Consider the following 22,369-nt stretch of genomic DNA (forward strand, 5'->3'; position numbering starts at 1 on the left):
CACCGAGAGCTCCGGGAGAAGGGGGGAAAACCCAGCCCGGATAATCCCATCCATGTGTGCCAGACACAAAGGACGGGGCTGCTTGCATGGCAGGTGGGAGGGAGGGCAGCTCCAGCCCCTTCCCCATGTGCCGAACATCCCACGCTGCTGGGGACAACAGCACGGGTGGAACGGCTGCCGGGCACCTTGGGATGAGTCCTTTCTTCCTCTCTGGCACCTTGGGATGAGTTCTTTCTTCCTCTCTGGCACCTTGGGATGAGTCCCTTCTCCCTCTGCCACCTCGGGATGATTCCCTCCCCTTTGCCACCTTGGATTCTGCTGCTTCCCTCCCCCTGAGGGCCAGCCAGGAGAGTCTGGGCTTGGCACCCGACCAAAGCACCTCCAGGAGGGTCCTGCACAGGGGCTGAGCTCGGCTTTGGCCAGGCCAGGCTTGCTAAGCCAGGCTTTGTGCAGCTCTGGGGTGTGCACAGGGCACCGGGAGCTGGGAGCAGGGAAGTGGCCAAAGGTGCTGGAAATCCCATCTTGGAGTGGGACTGGGGGGGTCAAAACTGCTGGAATTCCACCTTGGAGTGGGATGGGAGTGGTAAAAGCTGTTGGAAATCCCATCCTGGACTGGGATGAAGTGGTCAGAGCTGCTGGAATTCCATCCTGGAGTGGTGGTGGCAGCCACACCGAGCTCCTCCATGGTAACACCAGGCCAGGAAAAAGGGATGAGTGCCCAGACATCCCTAACCACAGCTGGGCTGCAAAGCAGGGCCACATCCAGGGATTTGCAGCCCTGAGATGCTGACAGAGGGGTCCCAAAGGATCCCTTGGGCCCCTCTCCCCTCCCCAGGCAGACACAAAGAGCCCTGAGCTGGTGTGGGGCTCAGGTTTGGGTTTAAACCACAGGAAAGGTTTATCTGCTCCTGGGAGCTCCTCCAGCAGCCCAGAACGGGGACAAAACAGGGCAGGGGTCAAAGGGGACAAGTCCCAAAAGCACTTGAAGAGGTTTCCACACCTCAGGGTGGCAGCAAGTCACAGAGAACCTCCCCAGGAGGCCGTGGGTTAGAGTTGAACAAGGGCTTTAGTGTTGGCTTCTGGCTCTGAGCTCCCAGCTGGCCTCTCCCCACACCTGGAGCCCACTGGAGCAGGCACTGAGGGCCCAGGGCTCCCAGGGGTGTGAGGGAGGCAGGGAGGGATCGTGGTGGGAATCATCTGCTACAGGAGAGGAGAAGAGTCCCTAAAGGGCCTGGGGGAGCTGGGTGGCTCCTGAGAGGGGCAAGGCCGGAGGATTATCGGAGATCCAGCAGCACCACGTCCCTCTCCACCACGGACACGTGGCTGCAGCTCTGCAAGAGAGGACAGGAGGGCACAGGGGTTACTCAGGTGTCCCCATCTCCTGACACAACCTGTGCTGACCCAGAACAGCCCCTGGGCCCAGCTCCTGCACCACTCCAACCGCTGGCCCTGCCTGGAGCCAGACGGGGGTCATGGCAGGCCCCAGACACAGATCCCCACCCCAAACAGCCCTGGGCTGCTGCCTGGCCCTGCTCCTGCAGAACCTCAGGAGGCTCCTGCAGAGCAGCCCCTGCCAGGCTGAGCCTGCCTGCCCCAGCCCAGCAGCTCAGGGTGGGTTTAGCCAGCACAGCCACCCCCTCCCCAGGGCACTCACTGTGAACAGAGGGGGCTCTTTGGGGTGTGGGTGGAACCCCTGCTGCCGGCAGGATGAGATCTCCTCCAGGCCATGCTCTGTCAGCCTGAAGAACCCTGTCCTGCAGCGAGAACAGCAGCTCTGCAGCCTCTGCAGGCCCATCCTGCCCCATCCCATCCCATCCCATCCCATATCCCATCCCATATCCCATATCCCATATCCCATCCCATCCCCATCCCATCGATCCCAACCCACACTCCTGGCCCCCCAGAGCCCCTCCTGGCCCCCCACACCCCCTCCTGGCCCCCCAGACTCACTCCTGGCACCCCACACTCCCTCCTGGCCCCCCAGAGCCCCTCCTGGCCCCCCAGACTCACTCCTGGTACTTGGGGGAGCACACGATGGCGATGGACTCTGGCAGCATCATCTGGTAGGAGCAGTGGGTGTGCAGGTCCACGCTGGACAGGAAGGCTGTCTGGGTGGGGTGGGTCTGCACAGGGACAGGGGACAGCCCTGAGGGGCTGGGCAGTGCTGCAGCACCATGGCCGTGCCCAAGGCCTCAGGCAGCTGCTGCTTTCCAGAGACTGCTCAGCCTGGCCTGGCAGGGATCCCAGGGGCTCCGTGGGGACAGCCAGGGAGGAGCCTGCAGCTGGCACAGCTCACAGGGCTGGAGCTGTGTCCCTCCAGGAGAGCAGCCAGGGGTGTCCCCACAGAGCCACCAGGGCTGGCTTCAGCTGCAGGAAACGGGAGCTTCGTGTCTGAGATGGCAGCTCCAGAGAATCCCAGAATGGGTTGGGTTGGAGGGACCTTAAAGCCCACCCAGTGTCACTGCTGCCATGGGGTGACACCTCCCACTGTCCCTGGGGGCTCCAGCCTGGCCTTGGGCACTGCCAGGGACAGCCACAGCTGCTCTGGGCACCTCTGCCAGGGCTCCTCACCCTCACAGGGAAGAGCTTCCCAAATATCTCACCCAAACCTTTCCTCCTTCCACACAGGGAAGAGCTTCCCAAATATCTCATCCAAACCTTTCCTCCTTCCTCACAGGGAAGAGCTTCCCAAATATCTCATCCAAACCTTTCCTCCTTCCACACAGGGAGGTTTCTTCTCAGTATCTCATCTAAACCTCTCCTCCTTCCTCACAGGGAACAGTTTCTTCCCAGTATTTCATCTAAACCTCTCCTTCCTCACAGGGAAGAGTTCCTTCCCAGTATCTCATCCAAACCTTTCCTCTTTCCCTCTCAAAGAGCTTGATGCTTTAGAAGGGACCCAAAATTACCCAGGCCTGGCTTTCCCCACCCGAGCAGGGAACAAGGCTGCCCCAGAGCGAAGCAGAGGCTGTGGCCATTCCCTGCCAGCCCTTCCCTGGGGCTGGGGACTCACGTGGATCCAGCCCAGGGTGACGAGGCCATGCTGGTCCTGGATGACAAAGAGCTCCTCCTCACTCTCCGTGGTGCACGAGTCGGGGCCCCCCAGCTGCTTGGGGACGAGGACGTGCGTGATGGTGAACTCGTTCCTCATCTGCAAGGCAGGGCCAGCACGGGCGGCTGTGACACCCAGGTCACACCCCTGGGGCACCTCAGGACCGTGCTGAGCCTGGGGACCAGCCCAGGGATGATGGTTTTCTCTTTTGAGTTAGGTCCTGTGAGCTTTCAGAGAACTTATTGCACCCGAGCTAGCTCAGCCACTTTGAATGCCATCAAACCAGCAGGATGGCTTCTGGGGTAGTGTTGGAAACTGAAAAAGTTTTATTAAAAGGCAAAACAACAAAGTTCTTACAGAGAAAAACTGAGCTAAGGGCAAGAGGGTTTTGCTCCTGCTAAAACACCCCACAAATGGGATTATTTCCTTTGTTCTCTTTTTCTAGTGAATTACCCAGGCCAGACCTCTTGGCCTCTGCCCAACTGGGCAGCCCCAAGTTTAAAGTGAGGTCTCAAAGGTCTTATGAGGTGTCTTTTTTACCAAATTGTGGAGAAAAACTTCTGGGCTTTTTGCCTTTTGAAGGAGACAAAGAATAATTTGGTTACTCCCTCAACAGAGGGCAAAGTCCTGCACATGGGTGCATCCACCACCCATCTGCAGGTGCAGCTCCAAGGAGCTGCAGGATTTTTCCAAAGGAGTTCCAGGATTTTTTTCCAAAAGAGTTGCAGGATTTTTTCCAAAGGAATTGCAGGATTTTTTCCAAAGGAATTGCAGGATTTTTTCCAAAGGAGTTCCAGGATTTTTTCCAAAGGAGTTCCAGGATTTTTTCCAAAGGAGTTCCAGGATTTTTTCCAAAGGAATTGCAGGATTTTTCCCTGTTCCATTCTCCCTGCTGTGCAGAGCACCCCCAGGAGCTCAGAGAAGCCCTGGACACCCCCAGACCCAGCTCTCACTGCAGAGGGGACGATGCCTCATCCCTAAAGCATCCCCAGAGTCTGGAAGCAGCTGGGCTGCAGGAAGTTGCTCCATCAAACAATTTCATTTCAAAGCAAACTTCTGGGAGTGGCTCGGGGCAGAGCTGCCAAAACCTGGGCACGCAAAGTCTGGGGGGGGAACAAAGCCTGAGGGCCACCAGCTGGGACACCCAAGGGACAAGGAATGCCACCAGGAATGTCACCAATGGGAGAGAAAAAGCTGAATGGGAACTCAGGGTGGGGAAACCCTAACCCAAAAAGGAGGAAAGGGAGAGGCACATCATCCCTTAACACTCACATGGAAGCCTGACACCCCACTGAAGAGCCCAGGACAAAAACCAGGCTCCCTGAGCCACTCCCAAAGCTGTGGCACCCTGACAAAGAGCCCCTCGTGGCACTTTTGGGGTCCCTATGGGGGCTGTGTCCTTACCAGCTTCCCACAGAGGATCCCGCAGGTCTCCACGCCCCGCACGGTGTTGGCGTCAGCCAGCTGCAGGAACTTGTGGCACAGCTCCCTGGGGACGATGACCTGGCGGAGGACATCCACTGCTGCACCTGGGGGAGCAGGGAGCACAGTGAGCACGGGCTGGGAGGGTCCCTCGGGGCAGGAGCTGAAGGGAGGACACCGGGAAAATCCAGCTGGGGAGGTGAAGTCACCTTGCAGGGTGAGCTCAGGGAACTGTGCCACTGTGACACTCACAGCACCTCTCCAAGAGCGGGGAAAGGGAGCTGGAGAGGGGAAGCATCCTCTGGCAGGGGCCAAAAGGAGTGTTTTGTGACTAAAAATGAAAGCACACACCCGCAGGAGGTGTTATTTAAAGCAGGACGTGACACTGGGCAAGACTCGGCCAGTGGACGTGTCTGGATCAGAGCTTTGGAACCACATTGAGAGGGATTTGGTCAGGAGGAGGATTCAGTCAGGAGCTAAACCCCATCTCCAGCAAGTTTTGGTATCAAGGAAAGGCAGCCAGGCTGCAGACCCTGGAAGAGCAGAGAGCTGGGCTGGAGAAGCAGGGAGGACAACACCCAGTGAGCCAGGAGAGCAAAGCCCCACTCAGGAGACTCCAAGGGCTTCCCAGAGAGGCTGGGAAGAAGCCCCCGAGGTTCTCCAGAGGAGCTGGCAGTGTCTGGCTGAGCCCCAGCAGGGAGGAGGGCTGCTCCAAGAGGTACTAACTGTTCTCTGTGCTCCCCAGAGCACTGGGCTTCAGAGATCTGTCCACAGCCGGAGGTTTGGAGGGCACAGTCCCTGCTGCTGGGCTCGCTGGGTGGGCTGGAGACGCTGGAACCTTCGGGATCAAATCTGTCGGGGGCTTTTCCACGCCAGGGATGAGGGGTCCATCCACAGGCTGTGGCTCTGGCTTCCCAAACTCCTGCACTATCCTCAGGCGCTCCTTCTCCAGCTCCTGCTGCCGGATCATCTCCTCGAAGGCGTGGAACTGCTCCTGCTCTGCCTGCTGCTGCTTCAGCCGGGCCACACGAGTCCTCTCCTCCTCCAGCTGCTGCTGCAAAGCCACAGGGGTGATGATTACTCCTCCTCCTCCTCCTCCTGCTGCAAGAGGAACATGCCCAGGGACAGCAGCAGAGAGGGGGACACCAGCCCAGGGCAGACCCTCAGCCATTCCCAGGTTATTCCTAAAGGTCACCAGCAAACAGCATTTTGTGCAAGGAAATTTCAGCTTGTAGGGCACAGATCCAGAGCCAGCTGCACCAACGGCAGGAAAAACCACTGCTTTACCCTTCCTTTTCCATGGAATTACAATCCCAGGCTGATTTCCCCCTATGCTCTAAAGTCCAAAGCCAAACTGACTGCAGAGGTGACTGCTTTGCCCACACAGAGCCAGGGGTTGTGGTGGAATTACAACCCCTACACCCCTTCCCCTTTTTAAAGTGAATTTCTGCTCCTAATTTTTCATCCCGTGGTGCTTTCCTTTGGTGGGGCAGAGAGAACACCCCAAGCAAAGAGCCCCAGCTTGGGCTGGCTGGGGGTGCACGGGGAGCAGAGCCAGGGCCACCTCTGACAGAGCCACCAGCAGTGACATTGGGGCCACCCAGCCTGGACAGTCCCCAGCACCCAGGGAGCCCTGCGAGGCTGAGGGGCTCCAGGGGAGCACAGCCTGCAGCCTCTGCTGTCACTCACCTCCTGCTCCTTGTACTTAGCATAGTCCTGGGCGTACCTCTTTAGCAGCTCCTCCTTGAGCTCTTCGGCCTTGGGAAAGGCTACTTCCTTCAGTTGCTGGGGGAGGAAACTCAGCATCAGCCTGGGGCAGCCCCAAGGCAAGGAAAAACAAAACCTGAGCGGCTGGAGAGCCCAAAAAGCAGCACCAAAATCACTGAGCAAGAGGTTGGGCAGTGCTGTGCTTTCCTCTTCTGTCAGAGCTGAGCAGAGGAGCTGCAGCTGCTGCAGGCTGGGAGGAATCTCCAAGGGAATCCTTGGAGAAAAAGGAAGTCACCAGCCACCACTCATGGTCCTTGAAAAGCAGGGAGTTGGACAGGGAAGGAAGGACACCCCAGCTGGACACCACAGCCAGCCCAGTGCAAGTGTAACGGGGTGAGAACCCCCCAAAGTGTAACTCTGGAACTGCTCAGGTTGGAAAACAACCATTCCCCCAGCTGTCCACCACTAATCCATGTCTCCAGGTGTTCTGGAACACTTCTAGGGATGGTGGAAGCTGGTGCCAGGACTGGACAATGCTTATTGGAAATTTTCCCACTATCCAGCTTAAACCTCTCCTGGTGCAACATGAGGCTGTTTCCCCTTATCCTGTCCCTGCTCCCTGGGAGCAGAGCCTGACCCCCTCCTCCTGTCAGGAGCTGTGCAGAGCCAGAAGGTCCCCCCAGACCCCCCTTTTCTCCCTCTGAGCCCCTTCCCAGCCCCTTCAGCTGCTCCTGGGGCTCCAGCCCCTTCCCCATCTCTGCACACACTCCCCATCTCAATGGATTTCATGGAGTGAGGGGCCCAGAACTGAACTCCTGAGGGCTCAGCACGGCCTGGCCGAGCCCAGGCTGCTCACATTTGTGTGGATCAGTGGTCCCAGAGGCAGGGATGATGACCCTGGCCACGTCCCCACTTACTTTGACCGTCTCCCTCTTCTCAGGGATGACGGCGGTTTTGTAATCGCGGTGCTGCGGCAGCTTCTCGATGAAGAGCCTGGAAAGAGGGACAGAACCTGCAGGTCAGGGCACTCAGTGGGGCTCTGGGGCACCCCTCGGGCTGCCTGCAGGAAGGCTCCATCCCACAGCAGCCCCTGCAGCTCTGCTCTCACTCAGATCTCACTCAGTCCCAAGGGGGAGCTCCACACAGGCTCTCCTTGCACCTGGACAAACATTTGAGTTGGGAAAGGAACCATCAATACATTTCCTGGGAAGGGAACCATCAACACATTTCCTGGGAAGGGAACCACCAATAACCTGCTCTGAAGCACCAAGGGCACGGTGGGGACTCGGGGAGGAGCTGCCCACACCTGGCAGCATCCTGGATCCCACCCCAGCTGACTCAGAGCTCTCTGTCCTTCTGCAAGGAGGGACAGGGGGGGTGAAAGGAGGGGAAATCAGCTCAGACCCTGGCAGGGAGAACCTGCAGGGGAGCAAAAAGCAAATTCCCACCAGCCCCAGCTGCTGCTGAAGGAGCCTTTGGGCTCTGCAGCCTGAGCTCCCCGGGCAGCCCAGGGAAAATTCTGGGGAGGGAAATCAAGAGTGAGCTCAGCATCCTCCCCACTCAGCCTCCCCTGGCCCAGGGTGATCCCAGCCCTGCCCAGGGACACCTCCAGGGATCCAGGGGCTCCCTGCTCTTCTCCCAGGGAAGAATTTCATTTTAACGTCCAATTTAAAGCTCTGCTCTTCCCCTGTGTTCCCCTGGGAAAAGGGGGGAAAGGGAGGGAAAAAGGGAGGGAAAAAGGGAGGGAAAAGGAGAAAAGAAAAAGAGAGGGAAAAGGAAAAAGGGGAAAAAGGGAAAAAGGAAAAGGGGAAAGACAGTGCCAGAGAGAGCAGAACAAACCAAGCAAAGCCAAACAGGAAAAACTCAGGAGTCACAGGAACTCTGCCAACACTGTGTGTGTGCAGCAAACCAAGCCAGCTGCTCCAAGCCCTCCGGGACTTTGTGTGCCCCTGGATGCTCCTGGTGAGGCTGCAGCATCAGCAGAGCCAGGGCACAGCTGGAGCCCTGCAGAGGCCGTGGCTGCCCCCCAGAACCCCAATCCCAGCCAGGTCCCACTGCCAGCTGGGGGGGTGTGAAGTAGGTCAGGGTGCTGAGGAGACACAACAGGGCCCTGAGCCCTGCCAGCCCCTCAGGAGCCAATGGAAGGGATTAATTAGGCAGGATTAAGAGCAGATGCTGGATGGAAAAAGCAGCAGAGCCAGCTGGGTTTGCACAGCTCAGGAAGGAGGGAAAGATGTGGGCAGGAGGAGGAGAGGAAGGCTCAGGCAGGCAGGGCAAGGGCTGGAACAGCTCCTGGCTGCCAGGGACAGCCCTGCTGGGGCCTGGCAGCACCAAAAGCTCCCACAGCCAGCAGCTCTGGGCTGCTGCAAAGCCCAGCAGAGCAGCAGCTGCACAGCAGCCAGAGCCAGGACTATTTTTAAGCCCAGCTCTGGTGCCCAGGCCAAGCCAGTGGCTCTCGAGGCCCTTGTGAGTCCCTGGAGCTGATCCAAGCAAACTGAGGAGCCTCAGCGTTATAGAAAAGTTGTGTCTTGTTCCTTTTTCCCTTCTTATTTGGCTCCAAGTTGTGCCTTATTCCTTTTTTTCTTTCTTATTGGGCTTTACCAAACCAGCCCAGAGTTCCTGCTTGGAATCCTTTTGGATCAAGGCAGGGGAAGCTGCTCAGGACACAGGTTAAAAATCCTGGAGGTGGTTCCAGAACCCTGGAATGGCTGGGAGGGATGGGAAGGGACCCCAAAGCCCACCCAGTGCCAGCCCTGCCATGGCAGGGACACCTCCCACTGTCCCAGGTGCTCCAGCCTGGCCTTGGGCACTGCCACAGCTGCTCTGGGAATTCCATCCCAGCCCTTCCCCACACTCACAGGGGGGAATTCCTGCCCAGAATTCCATCTTTGGGCAGCCCAGGACAGGAGCTCACACTGGTCAGGGCTGCAGAAATCCCAGCAGGATAAGGTTTTCCCTGGTGGGAAAGGTTTCCAAGCAGGCTGGAAATGCCAGGAGAATCATTTGAAAGCAGCTGGGGACACAAGCCAGCACCTCTGGCTGCTGCAGTCACCCAGCCTGCAGCTCATTTGTTTAGTTAAAACGTTTCTCCTGCGGCCCCAGCTGCCTGAGGGGCCTGGAACCCTTCCCAAGGCTTTGTTGGGAACCTTTCCCAAAAGGTTTTACACTCCCCAGCTCCCTGAGCAGCCTCCTGGCCTCGCCACCATGCCCATAAAAGCTCAGGAAGGGCGAGGCAGGGAGCAAAGCTAATCAGAGAAAAATGTGTTGGGTTTGAGGGGCAGCAGCCCTGCACAGGGGGCAGGCAGGGAAAGTGCCCACAGAGATGCCAACGCTGGCTGGGGAGAGTGGGCACAGCACAGAGCACAGCAGGGCAGAGCAGGAGGGGCAGATGTGGGGAAAACCCTTCAGGAACAGGACACTGCCATGTTGGGATCGGAGTTTTTATCCTTTTAAACACCCACAGCTGAGTCTGAGGGGGCCGGGAGCTCCTCCTTTGGGACCAGGGATATTTGAGGATTTATTTCCTTTAAACCTTTTAATTTTATTGAGTTTTACACCTCAGCAGCAGAGCACCCCAAACCCCACACCAGTTTGGCACCCCAAACTCCTCAGGGGCAGATCCCTCAGGGAACAGAACCCCTGAGCAGCAGACCCCAGACCCATGGGGCTCCCCCACCTCCCCCAGCCCTCACAACCACCTCAAACCCCTCAGGGAACAGGGCACCCCAAAGTCCTGAGCAGCAGAGCACCCCAAAGCCTTCAGGGAGCAGAACACCCCAAACCCCTGAGGAGCAGAACACCTCAGACCCCTGAGGAGCAGAACACCCCAGACCCCTGAGGCTCTACCAGCTCTCCAAGCCCTCACAACTATCCCAAACCCCACCCCACCCCAGTTTGGCACCCCAAACCCCTCAGGGCAGAGCACCCCAAACCCCTGAGGGGCAGATCCATGAGGGGCAGATCCCTGAGGGGCAGATCCCCTCAGGGGGCAGATCCCCTCAGGAGCAGATCCCTGAGGAGCAGATCCCCTCAGGAGCAGATCCCCTGAGGGGCAGATCCCTCAGGAGCAGATCCCCTGAGGGGCAGATCCCCTCAGGAGCAGATCCCCTCAGGGGCAGAACCCAGACCCACAGGGCTCCCCCACCTCCCGAAGCCCTCACAACCACCCCAAACCCCTCAGGGGCAGATACCCCAGGGAACAGACCCCATCCCCGTGGGTGTCCCCCCCTCTCCCCATGCCCCCAGCAGGGTCCCTTACGTGATGTACTTGTGGTAGAGGATGAAGGCGTGCTCCAGGTTGCCCTCCTGGCAGTACACCGTGGCCATGCGCAGCATCTCCACGCCCGAGCGGAAGTAGCGGCGCGGGGGCACGTCCTGACTGACCTGCACCAGGCTGCCCGCCCGCACCAGCCGCTGCACCCGCTCCTCGGGGGCCAGGCTGGCACTGCCCGGGCCCGGGCCCGGCATGGCTGCACGGACAGCACGGGGCTGGGGGCACAGAGAGAGAGAGAGGAGTTAGAGTGTGGGGAACTGGGGAATGAGGAATCGGGGGATCACAGAAATCACAGAAATCAGGGAATTGGGCAATCAAGGAATCGTGAATCAGGGAATCACAGAAACACAGAAATCAGGGAATGCGGGAATCAGAATCACTGGATCACAGAAATCACTGGATCACAGAAATCAGAGAATCGGGGAAATCAGGGAATCGTGAATCACAGAATCAGGGAAATTAGGGAATCACAGAAATAACAGAATTGGGGAAATAACTGGATCTCAGAAATCACTGGATCTCAGAAACCACTGAAACACAGAAATCAGAGAATCAGGGAATCGGGGAATTGCAGAATCACTGGATCAGAGAAACCAGGGAATTGGGCAATCAGGGAATCATGAATAATGGAATCAGGGAAATCAGGGAATTGGGGAATCACAGAAATCACTGGATCAGGCAATCAGGGAATCAGGAATCACAGAATCAGGGAAATCAGGGAATCACAGAAATCGCTGAATCTGGGAATCATGGAAATTACAGAAATCACAGAATCAGGGAATCATTAATAACAGAATCAGGGAATCCCAGAATCAGGCAATCACGGGGCTCCAGGATCCTCCCAGACCCATCCTGACCCAACAGGCTCCTTCCCAAACCCATCCTGACCCAACAGGCTCCTTCCCAAACCCATCCTGACCCAACAGGCTCCATCCCAGACCCATCCTGACCCAACAGGCTCCTTCCCAAACCCATCCTGACCCAACAGGATCCTCCCAGACCCATCCTGACCCAACAGGCTCCATCCCAAACCCATCCTGACCCAACAGGATACTCCCAGATCCTCCCCCCACAACGGGGCAAAGGGAGCCCCAGAACGAATCCCCCTGTCCTGAGAGGAAACAACCCCAGCCCTGAGCACATCTCAGCAGTTCCCACCACACATGGCGGTTACAAATTAATTTAGGTTTGAAATTAATTTAGGATTTATGACAGGAACCTAAAGCAAAGGTTCCCACAGCCAGGATCCCTCCGCGATGGGATCCCCTTCCTAAAGTGAACATCCCGCGGCCGGAACGCTCCAGGCAGGGTCCCCCGGCTCAAGGGAAGGTTCCAGCCCCCCCTGCCCGCGCCGCCATACCGGACCCCCCAGCCAGAGCCCTCCTGCCGCGGTCTCTCGGGGCAGCTCGGGACTCCCCAGCACCGCGGCCCCGGCGCCTCAAGCCGCCCCCGGTGCTCAGAGGGACCCCCCCCCAGCAGCGGCCGAGCCCCCCCATCCCGTAGGGCCCTCTCCAGCCCGGCCCGGCCCTGACCTGGCGCGGGCGGCTGCCGTTCCCCCTCGGCACTTCCGGGTTCTTCCCCACCTGCCACAGCCTCGCTCTCGGCAGCCAATCAGAAGCCGCCTCAACATCCGGGTATGCAGTACATACAACCTACTTCCGCCCGGTTGTGAAACGGCTTCCGCACCACGTCGCGCGTGGTGACGTCACAGCGGTAGCTCTTAAAGGGGCAGCGCCCAACCCAAACCCGGCCGTTCTCACCCCAAAACCGGGCCCGACCCCCCCTCAGCGCGGGAAATCACTGCTCCGCAGCCAAGCTGGAGTTTGCACAGCGTGGAAATTTACTTTAGCAAAAGTAAAAATTTTATACTCAGGTAAAAAATGTTGCTGATTTTACCCATTATAGCAAAAATGAGTAAAAAAGAGAATAAAAATCTGAGTTTTCATGGTCAGTCCCGTTCCTTGCCCTGAGGAAATCAACAAAACTCCATTTTGTTGAAGGTCCAGGGGTACCTGAGGAAGTTTCTTTAGGATTATTCCAGAATCCCTCACTCACAGCACCCGATGAAAAAATTCCTGTAAAAGCACCTGAGCTGTGAGAAAAAAAACAGATTAAAAACCAGCCTTGATTTTCTTAAAAACCTGCTGCTGCCTGGCAGCTCCTGCTGCTCCCTGCAGGGTTCTCCTGGTGGAAAAGCACCAGAGCTGTGGGCAGTGAGAAAAACCAGGTTAAAAACCAGGTTAAAAATCAGATTAAAAGCAGCCCTGGGCAGCTGCTGCTGCTCCCTGCAGGGTTCTCCTGGTGGGGCTCTGTCAGGACATGTCCTGCTGGGCTCTCCTGGGCTGGGGGCTCTGGGGGGATCACAGCTCCTGGTGCTGCTTCTTCTTCTTCTTGAGGGGTGGGGACAGCCAGCAGTTCCTGGGGGGCACAGGGCAGGGCGGCTCCACGGCCTCCTGCTCCTGATCATTGTGCTCCAAATAATTCTGCTGCTTCTGCTGTCTCTTATCCAGCTTCTTCTGCTTCCTCTGCTCCTGATGCTCCAGCTCCAGATGATTCTGCTCCAGATGTTTCTGTTTTTTCTGCTTCCTCTGCTCCTCATGCTCCATCTCCAGATGATTCTGTTCCAGCCAATCCTGCTTCTCCTGCTCCAGATGTTTCTGTTTTTTCTGCTTCCTCTGCTCCTCATGCTCCATCTCCAGATGATTCTGTTCCAGCCAATCCTGCTTCTCCTGCTCCAGATGTTTCTGTTTTTTCTGTTTCCTCTGCTCCTGACGTTCCAGCTTTTTCAGCCTCTTCTGCTCAAGATGCTCCTGCTCCTGGAGCCCCAGCTTTTCCTGTTTCCTTTGTTCCTGATGCTCTATCTCCAGATTATTCTGTTCCAGATGTTTCTGCTTCTTCTGCTCCAGATGTTTCTGTTTCTTCTCTTTCTTCTGCTCCTGATGCTCCATTTCCAGATGATTCTGCTCCTGATGTTCCAGTTTTTTCTCTTTCTTCTGTTCAAGATGCTCCTGCTCCTGGAGCTCCAGTTTTTTCTGCTTCCTCTCCTTCAGATGATTCTGCTCCTGATGTTCCAGCTTTTTTTTCTTCCTCTGTTCCAGATGGTTCTGCTCCTTCTGTTTCCTCTGCTCCAGATGCTCTGTTTCCAGGTTATTCTGCTCCAGGTGTTTCAGCTTTTTCTGCTTCCTCTGCTCCTGCTCCAGATTCTGTTCCTGATGTTTCTGCTTTTTTGGCTTCCTTTTCTCCTGATGCTCCATCTCCACATGGTTCTGCTCCAGATGTTCCAGCCTTTTCTGCTTCCTTTGCTCCTGATGTTTCATTTCCAGATGTTCCAGCTTTTTCTGCTTCCTTTTCTCCTGATGCTCCAGCTCCAGGTGTTTCAGCTTTTTCTGCTTCCTCTGCTCCTGATGCTCCATTTCCAGGTGGTTCTGCTTTTTCTGCTGCCTCTGCTCCAGACCCTCCTGCTCCTGGAGCTCCAGCTTCTTCTGCTTCCTTTGTTCCAGATGGTTCTGCTCCTTCTGCTTCCTCTGCTCCTGATGCTCCATTTCCAGATGATTCTGTTCCAGGTGCTCCAGCTCCTCCAGTTTTTTCTGCTTCCTCTGTTCCAGGTGATTCTGCTCCTGATGTTTCAGCTTTTTCTGTTTCCTCTCCTCCTGATGCTCCATCTCCAGATGTTTCTGCTTCTTCTGCTTCCTTTGCTCTTGATGTTCCATCTCCAGATGCTTCTGCTCCTGATGATTCTGCTTCTTTTTCCTCTGTTCCTGATGCTCCAGCTGATTCTGCTTTTTGTGTTTCCTCTGCTCCTGATGCTCTATCTCCAGATGATTTTGCTTTTTGTGTCTCCTCTGTTCCTGATGTTCTATCTCCAGATGATTTTGCTTTTTGTGTTTCCTCTGCTCCTGATGCTCTATCTCCAGATGATTTTGCTTTTTCTGCTTCCTCTGCTCCAGATTTTTCTGCTCTTCCTGCCTCTGCCTGGCACTGCTGGTGCTCCTGCAGGGAAATTGGGGATCAGCACCCAAAAAAGAGCTGGGGGAGCACCCAGAGCCCCTCTGGGAGCACCCAGAGCCTTTCCTGCAGCCTGAACTTTAGAGAGGCTCACTCCTGGTTTCTGACAGGATTTCCATCGGGAATTTTCAATTTCCATCAGGGATTTTCAATTCCCATCAGGGATTTTCAATTCCCATCAGGGATTTTCAATTCCCATCAGGGATTTGTTTCAATCTCCATCAGGAATTTGTTTCAATCTCCATCAGGAACTGGGGAGGAGGGGAAGGAGCCCCAGCTGTGCCACAGCTGGCACTGGCTGTGCCCAAAGCTGTGCTGGAGATGCTTTGGGAGCATTCCCAAGGCACAAGAGCCTCCCTGCTGCCATTTTGGCCCTGAACAACTTTCAGAAATTTCTTTTTTTACTCTCCCAGAGCTGGGGGAGCCTGGAAAAATCCGGCTGGGATTGTTCCCAAAGGGAGGGAGCAGGGGAAGGGGCAACACCTACCTGGGCACTGCCAGGGGGGGCTGGGGGTGCTCCTGGGCCTTTGCTGGGGCACTGCTTTCCTTCCTCACATCTGAGCCCACATCCTTCAGCTCACAGCTGCTTTGGAAAGACAATTCCAGATGTTTTCACTGGGAAAATGGAGCTTTTCACAATTCCAGATGTTTTCACTGGGAAAATGGAGCTTTTCACCCACTGAGTGATCCCATCAGGTGATCACACCCTGAGAGGAGGCTTGGGGGGTTTTTCCATGCAGCTCCAGCCCCAGAGTGGGATTTAAGGTCCTTTCCAACCCAAACCACCCAGGGACACCTTTCCCTGGCCCAGGCTGCTCCCTGGGCACTGCCAGGGGGGCTGGGGGTGCTTCAGCAGCTGCTCCTGGGCCTTTGCTGGGGCACTGCTTTGCTTCCTCACATCTGAGCCCAAATCCTTCAGCTCACAGCTGCTTTGGAAGGGAATTTGAAAGACAATTCCAGATGTTTTCACTGGGAAAATGGAGTTTTTCACCCACTGAGTGATCCCATCAGGTCATCACACACCCTGAAAGAGGCCTGGGGGGTTTTTTCCATCCAGCTCCAGCCCCAGAATGGTTTGGGTTGGGAAGGACCTTAAATCCCAGCCAGGGACACCTTTCCCTGGCCCAGGCTGCTCCTTGGGCACTGCCAGGGGTGGAGCAGCCCCAGATTTCCTGGCAATTCCACCTCACAGGGGGGATTTCTCCCCAAACCCCCCAGCCCTGCCCTCTGTGGGGTTTCCAGCCAGGCTCACCTCGGGGCTCTCCTCTGCAGGTCCTGGATGTAGTTGCTCCTCTCCATGGGGTGCCCTCGAGATGTGTTGAACACTGGGGACACACAGAGTTACCCCAGAGCAGCTGAAACCCTCCAAAACTCTACTTTGCACTTTGTTTTTAGCTAACTAAAACAAACAAACAAACAAAAAAGTTCCCTGAACTATAATTTTTTTTAAACTGTTTTTTTAAACTGTTCTACTCTAAACTAAAAGCCCAAAAACCACCAGAGCCTAAAACACTACATTCCAAAACCAAAAAAAATTAATAAAAAACTAAGCAAGCCAAACTACAATCCACACAAAAAAAATCTAAATTTAACCTAATATCTCTTGAAAACAATAACAGAAAAATGTATTGTTTAACATTATTAATTTTTCATACCTATAAACACTCTGTTAAATAAACTCTTTTCCCACTCTTCTCAACAAAAATCTTTTCCCAAATAAAAAGAAAAGCCACTTAGAGCTACTTTTTAAACAAACCTCTTTTAAAAGCTTCCTCCCAAAATTTGCCCTTCCCTCCCTGAACACTCCCATCCCAGCAGGATGCTCACACTCTATGGCAGCATTTGGCTCCATGCCTTCAACCTCAATCAGGTACCTGAAAGAGCAGCAAAACATCTCTAATTAAACAATTAATTATGCAAACATCGATGGGTGGTGATGATACAAACAGATAAAAAAGGACTGGGGAGTTTTAAATTTTTTATTTATGGAGAATCAGCATTTAATGCTGAATTTTGGGATGGAAAAAAAATGCCCCCCCCGTGAATCCTTGCAAGTTTGGGGTCACAGAAATTACCCCAGTCTGGTTTCCTGCTGAAGGGTCACCAGTGGGGCCAGCTTGGCAAGGGGAACTGAACTGGAACTGCCACAGGAACTGAACTGGAACTGCCACAGGAACTGACCTGGAACTGCCACAGGAACTGACCTGGAACTGACCTGGAATTGCCAGCCTGGGTAAGGGGAACTGACCTGGAACTGCCACAGGAACTGACCTGGAACTGCCACAGGAACTGAGCTGGAACTGCCACAGGAACTGAGCTGGAACTGCCACAGGAACTGACCTGGAACTGACCTGGAATTGCCAGCCTGGGTAAGGGGAACTGACCTGGAACTGCCAACCTGGGCAAGGGGAACTGAACTGGAACTGCCACAGGAACTGACCTGGAACTGCCAGCCTGGGAAAGGGGAACTGACCTGGAACTGCCACAGGAACTGACCTGGAACTGCCACAGGAACTGAGCTGGAACTGCCAACCTGGGCAGGGAGAACTGACCTGGAATTGCCAACCTGGGCAAGGGGAACTGAACTGGAACTGCCACAGGAACTGACCTGGAACTGCCTGGGCAAGAACTGACCTGGAACTGCCACAGGAACTGACCTGGCACTGCCAACCTGGGCAAGGGGAACTGACCTGGAATTGCCAGCACAGAGCCCACCTGGGCAGGGAGAACTGACCTGCAGTGCCCCCAGCAGCAGCAGCACCCACCTGCAGTGCCCCCAGCAGCAGCAGCACCCACCTGCAGTGCCCCCAGCAGCAGCAGCACCCACCTGCAGACCAGGTAGCCAGTCCTGTTCAGGCCATGTGTGCAGTGCACCCCGATCAGTTTATCTGCAACACACACAGGGCACCCCGAGCTGCTTCCCCTCCCCAATGTCCCAAATGTCCCCAGAATGAGCCCACCTGCCCCAAACCCCCCCAGTGCAATACCCACACACACCACGTGCTCAGGTCTAATTAGCACTCAGCTCATTAATTCTGGCTGCTCATCTGCTCAGTCCCAGAGTTCAATCCCAACTAAGGCTCAAATGACACCTTTGAGAAGCCTTTGGGGTGGGAGGGACTCAAAGTCCACCCAGGTGAGTCCTGCTTCCATCCCTGCCCAGGATATCAGAGCCCAGGGGGATTCCTTCCCCAGAAAATCCAATTTATTGCATTTACTGGACTCTGGCAGGCCCAGAGGAGGGAAAGAAATCCCTGCTGGGCCAGAGGGGAAGTGCAGGCTCACCGTTGTCCTTGTTGGCCACCAGGAACCTCCTCACCAAGTCCCTGAACCTCAGGAAGGTTCTTCTGTTGGGGATCTCGTGGCCCATGGTCAGGATCTTGCAGTACTGCACTGTGGAGGGCAGGTCCTGGGGAAAAACCTCAGTCATTTCCAGAAAAAGCACCAAAGTGCTCATTAATTACACAAACACTGGTAGTAAGCCAGAAAAAAACAGTTTTCCTCACACAAAAATCCTTATTAATTAAAGAATGACAGGTAAAAAACTAGAAAAATATGTGTGTTCCTCACAGAGAAATTCTTATTAATTACACAAGCACTGGTAAAAAAAACAGAAAATGATGAGTTTTCCTCACACAAAAATTCTTATTAATTAAAGAATCACAGGTAAAAAAACCAGAAAAAAACCAGTTCTCCTCACAGAAAAATTCTTATTAAATAAAGAATGACAGGTAGTAAAGCAGAAAAAAACCCAGGTTTTTCTCACAGAAAAATTCTTATTAATTAAAGAATCACAGGTAATGAACTATCTGGGGCTTGGAGACTTGATCAGAAACACCCCACTGTCCTGCAAGGCTGCAGCTCAGCCCCTGGAGAGGATTCCAGCCCCTCCCAGCCCCATTTTGAGCTGGTTTTGGGGAGGATTCCCCCATTCTGAGCTGGTTTTAGGGAGGATTCCCCCATTTTGAGCTGGTTTTGGGGAGGATTCCCCCATTCTGAGCTGGTTTTGGGGAGAATTCCCCCATTCTGAGCTGGTTTTGGGGAGGATTCCCCCATTCTGAGCTGGTTTTGGGGAGGATTCCCCCATTCTGAGCTGGTTTTGGGGAGGATTCCCCCATTTTGAGCTGGTTTTGGGGAGAATTCCCCCATTCTGAGCTGGTTTTGGGGAGGATTCCCCCATTTTGAGCTGGTTTTGGGGAGGATTCCCCCATTCTGAGCTGGTTTTGGGGAGGATTCCCCCATTCTGAGCTGGTTTTGGGGAGGATTCCCCCATTCTGAGCTGGTTTTGGGGAGGATTCCCCCATTCTGAGCTGGTTTTGGGGAGGATTCCCCCATTCTGAGCACTGACCTGCCTGCTGTAGTAGCGTGTGGTGTAGGTGAGGTCGATGATCAGCCCCAGCTCCTCCTTCCTCTCCCGCACCTTCCTGATGAGGTCCCGAGGGGAAAATCTCTTCTCTGGCAGGAGGTTCTGCTCAAAGCACTGCAGGAAATGGTGGTTTAAAGAAGGAAATGATGGTTTAAAGCAAGAAATGATGGTTTAAAACATGAAATGATAGTTTAAAGCAGTTGCTAAAACCTGGGGATGTTGTGAGGGCTGGGGAGAGGGGACGCTCCTGCTCTGGAGTGTGCTGGAGACCAGAGACAACAACCCAGGCAAAAAAAAAGAAAATCACAGTTTGGTCACTGAATTCTGGCCTGGTTTGGGTGAAAAGGACATTAAAATGACCCAGTTTATGGATTTGCTCAGAGCCTCAGAGCTTTGGGAGCTCCCAGTGGTGAGTGACAACTTTCACAGTGACAAACACAGCTGGGCACTCACTGCAGGTTTGCTGCTGGGAATTCAGCCCAAACACACAAACCACAGAATCCCTGAGGCTGCAAAAGCCCCTGGACACCACCCAGTGCCAGCTGTGCCCGATGCCCACCCCATAGCACTGAGTGCCACCTCCAGGAGCTCCATGGACACCTCCAGGGTGGGCAGCTCCAACGCCTCCCTGCCCTTCCCAGGGAAAAATTCCTCCTGGTGCCCAGCCTGGAGTTGATTTTTCTTCTCCTGTCCCAGTCCCAAACCTCCCTGGGCAGCTCCAACACCTCCTTGCCCTTCCCAGCAAAAAAATTCCTCCTGATGTCCAGCCTGGAGCTGATTTTGGTCCTCCTGTCCCCGTCCCAATCCTCCCCTCCTTTCCCAGGAAGAAATCCCTCCAGGAGCTGTTTCCTCTCCTCCTGTCCCCGTTCCCTGGAGCCCAGCCCATCTGCTGCCCCTCCCAAACCCAGCTCTGCATTTTGGGATCAGGAATTCCCTCAAGGAACGTCCCCCCCCCCAGCCCAAAGTGCCCCCTCACCTTCTTCAGGGGCACCTTGAAGGCCACGAAGCGCGTGCCGGGCATCCTGCGGCCCAGGGGGGTGTACTCTGTCCACCTGAGCCATTGGGGGGTCAGACGGGGCAGGGACCCCCGGCCCGGCCCCCCCAGACACCCCCAGAGCCGGCAACGCAACCCCCCCAGCCTGGAACCCCGAATTCAGCAGCACTGAGAGCCCTCAGCCTCCCCCTGGGGAAAAATCCCTCATGGCCAGGGACCCCCGACCCATGGGCGGCCAAACCCCTGTCCTGGGGATGCCTCAAACTCTGTCCGGCCCAGGGATCCCCCAAATTCCTGCCAGTCCTGGGGACCCCTCAAGCTCTGGCTGGACCAGGGACCCCCAAATTCACCCCCAGTCCTAAGGACCCTCAAGCCCACCCCGGCCTGGGAACCACGGCCCTGGTCTAGGGACCCTCAAACCTCCCCCAGGCCCGAGACCCCCAAATCCCACCTCAAACTCCCACCGAGTCTGGGACCCCCAAATCCCCCCTCAAACCTTCCCCGGACCCCCAAATCCTCCCTGGCTCAGGGACCTTCCGCTCCCACCCTGCCCAGAGATCCTCAAGCGTCTCCCGGCCCGGGGACCCTCACACCCTGCGGCCCCACAGAGCCCACAGCCCCTCAGAGCCCGCGGCCCCGCGCTCGGGCCGCGCTCACCGCTCCGGGACGCGGCAGGACCCTCTGCCCACCATGATGGCGACGCCACCGCGCCCGCGCGTGACGTCATTTTGGCGTCCGTGCCTGACGTCACTTACGCGCCCGCCGCACGTGCGCGCGGGGCTACACTGGTCACGCCCCCATGTTCAGACCACGCCCATAGCAGAGAGGCCACGCCTCCCGCGCGGCGCGCTGGGGCTCTCGCGCCGCGTAGCGGTCACGGGCGGTACTGCAGGCACAGAACGGCGGCGCCACCGAACCGGGACCGAACCGGGACAGAACAGGGACAGAACCGGGACAGAACCGGGACAGAACAGGGACAGAACCGGGACAGAACCAGGGACACTGAACCGGGGCCGAACCGGGTACACCGAACCGGGACAGAACCGGGACAGAACCAGGGACACCGAACCGGGACCGAACCGGGTACACCGAACCGGGACAGAACCGGGACCAAATCGGGACCACTAACCCGGGACCAAACTGGCACCGAACAGGTGCCACCGAACCGGCATTGAACCAGCACTGACCGGGACTGAACCGGTGACACCGAACCATTGTCACCACACCAGGGTCACCGAACCAGGACCGAACCAGCATCACTGCCTCAGTACCAAACCAGGGAGCAGGGAATGATTGTGGGATGGGAAATCCTTGTAGGACTGGGGAACGATTGTGGGGATGAGAAATCCTCATGGACATGGAAGTCAAGTGGGAATGGGGATGGAAAAACATCGTGGACATGGGAAATAATTGTGGGGATGGGAAATTCTTGTGGGAATGGAAATGATTGTGGGAATGGGAAATCATCATCATGGATATGGAAGTCAAGGTGGGATGGGAAATCCTTATGGGAGTGGGAAATGATTGTGGGATGGGAAATCCTCATGGACATGGAAGTCAAATGGGAATGTGGGAATCCTCGTGGGAATGGGAAATACAGGCTGGGGTTAGGAAATCACCATGGGAATGGGAAATGGAGGCCATGGTTGGGAAATCATGGTGAGAATGGGAAATCATGGTGAGAAATCATCCCTGGCATCCCCATCACTGCCCAGCACCAGCCAGGTACTGAAAATCCTGAAAATCCCAGGATTCCCTGGCCTGGGATGGGACAAACCCAGCCGGGACGGGATTTTCCCCTCCCAAACCTCCCATTCCCATAGAACAAACGTGGGCGGCCAGCCCCTTTTCCGGAGGGAGGGGAAGCACCGGAGCAGCGTCCCCGCCGGGCAGACGGGCCGTGGGCAGCGGGCGGAGGGCGCGGCCCGGTCCGGCCCGCCCGGCCGAGCGGGGTCGCGGCTCTCGGGATGCCCCGGGGCCGTCTGGGCTCGGCGGGGCCGCTCCCCCCGCACGCACGGATCAGGTTGAACCTCCTGCGCTTCCAGCCCAGCCTGTAATTAGCGCTCGGGCCGGGCCGAGCAGGATCCGGGCCCTGGGAAGGAGCCGCGGCCGCCTCGGGGTGTGGGACCGGCGCTGGCTGAGGCTGGAGAACTCATCTCACACCCGGCCGGGCCTCGGCGCCCCTCTCCACGTGCTGGTTTTGTCTCCTTGTTGCTGGCCCAGCTCTCAGGATGCTTTTCTGACCCCCGGGTACCCCATCCACACACGAGCATCTCCCCACAAGGGCATTCCCACCCCCCAAGCCAAGCCCAAAATCCCAAATCCCTCCTCCCAAGCTGGCTGTGGTGGGGCCCAGCACCCTCCAGCCCGAGCACAGGGGGTTCAGCACCCCCAAAACCCCGCGGAGGCTTTGCCGTGGCTGTGGGGACAGGGCTCGACAGCGGGGACCCCGCGGCGGTGACTCAGGGATGCCGGGGCTTGCAAAACACGCCCGGGATGGTTTGGGAGACGCCTCCACGCAGCCGCCCCGGGGAAGCCGTGGTGGGGGAA

The 22,369-nt window shown here is 56.3% G+C and overlaps 2 protein-coding genes across 9 annotated transcripts; both read right to left on the bottom strand.

Annotated features, from left to right (window-relative positions):
• Positions 1-873: 873 nt before the first annotated feature.
• STAMBP (STAM binding protein) lies at positions 874-12,099 on the bottom strand. Its single transcript, XM_071417644.1, is given in 11 exon segments — positions 874-1,331; positions 1,655-1,754; positions 2,011-2,123; positions 3,014-3,151; positions 4,457-4,581; positions 5,201-5,528; positions 6,164-6,259; positions 7,099-7,174; positions 10,440-10,669; positions 11,987-12,043; positions 12,046-12,099. Coding segments are annotated over 11 exon segments (1,359 nt in total). The 5' UTR covers positions 12,085-12,099; the 3' UTR covers positions 874-1,274.
• A 172-nt stretch (positions 12,100-12,271) lies between these two features.
• On the bottom strand, positions 12,272-20,769 carry DUSP11 (dual specificity phosphatase 11). 8 transcript variants are annotated; one of them, XM_071417638.1, is made up of 10 exons: positions 20,477-20,769; positions 19,802-19,877; positions 18,808-18,939; positions 17,745-17,868; positions 17,287-17,347; positions 16,287-16,333; positions 15,712-15,784; positions 14,947-15,045; positions 13,788-14,444; positions 12,272-13,739 (listed from the first exon to the last, which is right to left on the bottom strand). In XM_071417638.1, exons 1-10 carry the CDS (start codon positions 20,509-20,511, stop codon positions 12,815-12,817), a joined length of 2,229 nt encoding a protein of 742 aa, XP_071273739.1. In that variant the 5' UTR covers positions 20,512-20,769; the 3' UTR covers positions 12,272-12,814. The 8 variants fall into 8 exon arrangements, with proteins under 8 accessions (XP_071273739.1, XP_071273738.1, XP_071273741.1 ...); XM_071417637.1 differs by having other exon boundaries at positions 12,272-14,309; positions 14,358-14,444; positions 20,477-20,767; XM_071417640.1 differs by lacking the exon at positions 14,947-15,045 and having other exon boundaries at positions 12,272-14,309; positions 14,358-14,444; positions 20,477-20,765.
• Between the last annotated feature and the right edge of the window lie 1,600 nt (positions 20,770-22,369).

This window comes from Agelaius tricolor, unplaced genomic scaffold, assembly GCF_023055355.1.
Source record: "Agelaius tricolor isolate 1412-34295 unplaced genomic scaffold, bAgeTri1.0.p SCAF_70, whole genome shotgun sequence".
In the NCBI taxonomy this organism is placed as follows: Eukaryota; Metazoa; Chordata; class Aves; order Passeriformes; family Icteridae; genus Agelaius; species Agelaius tricolor.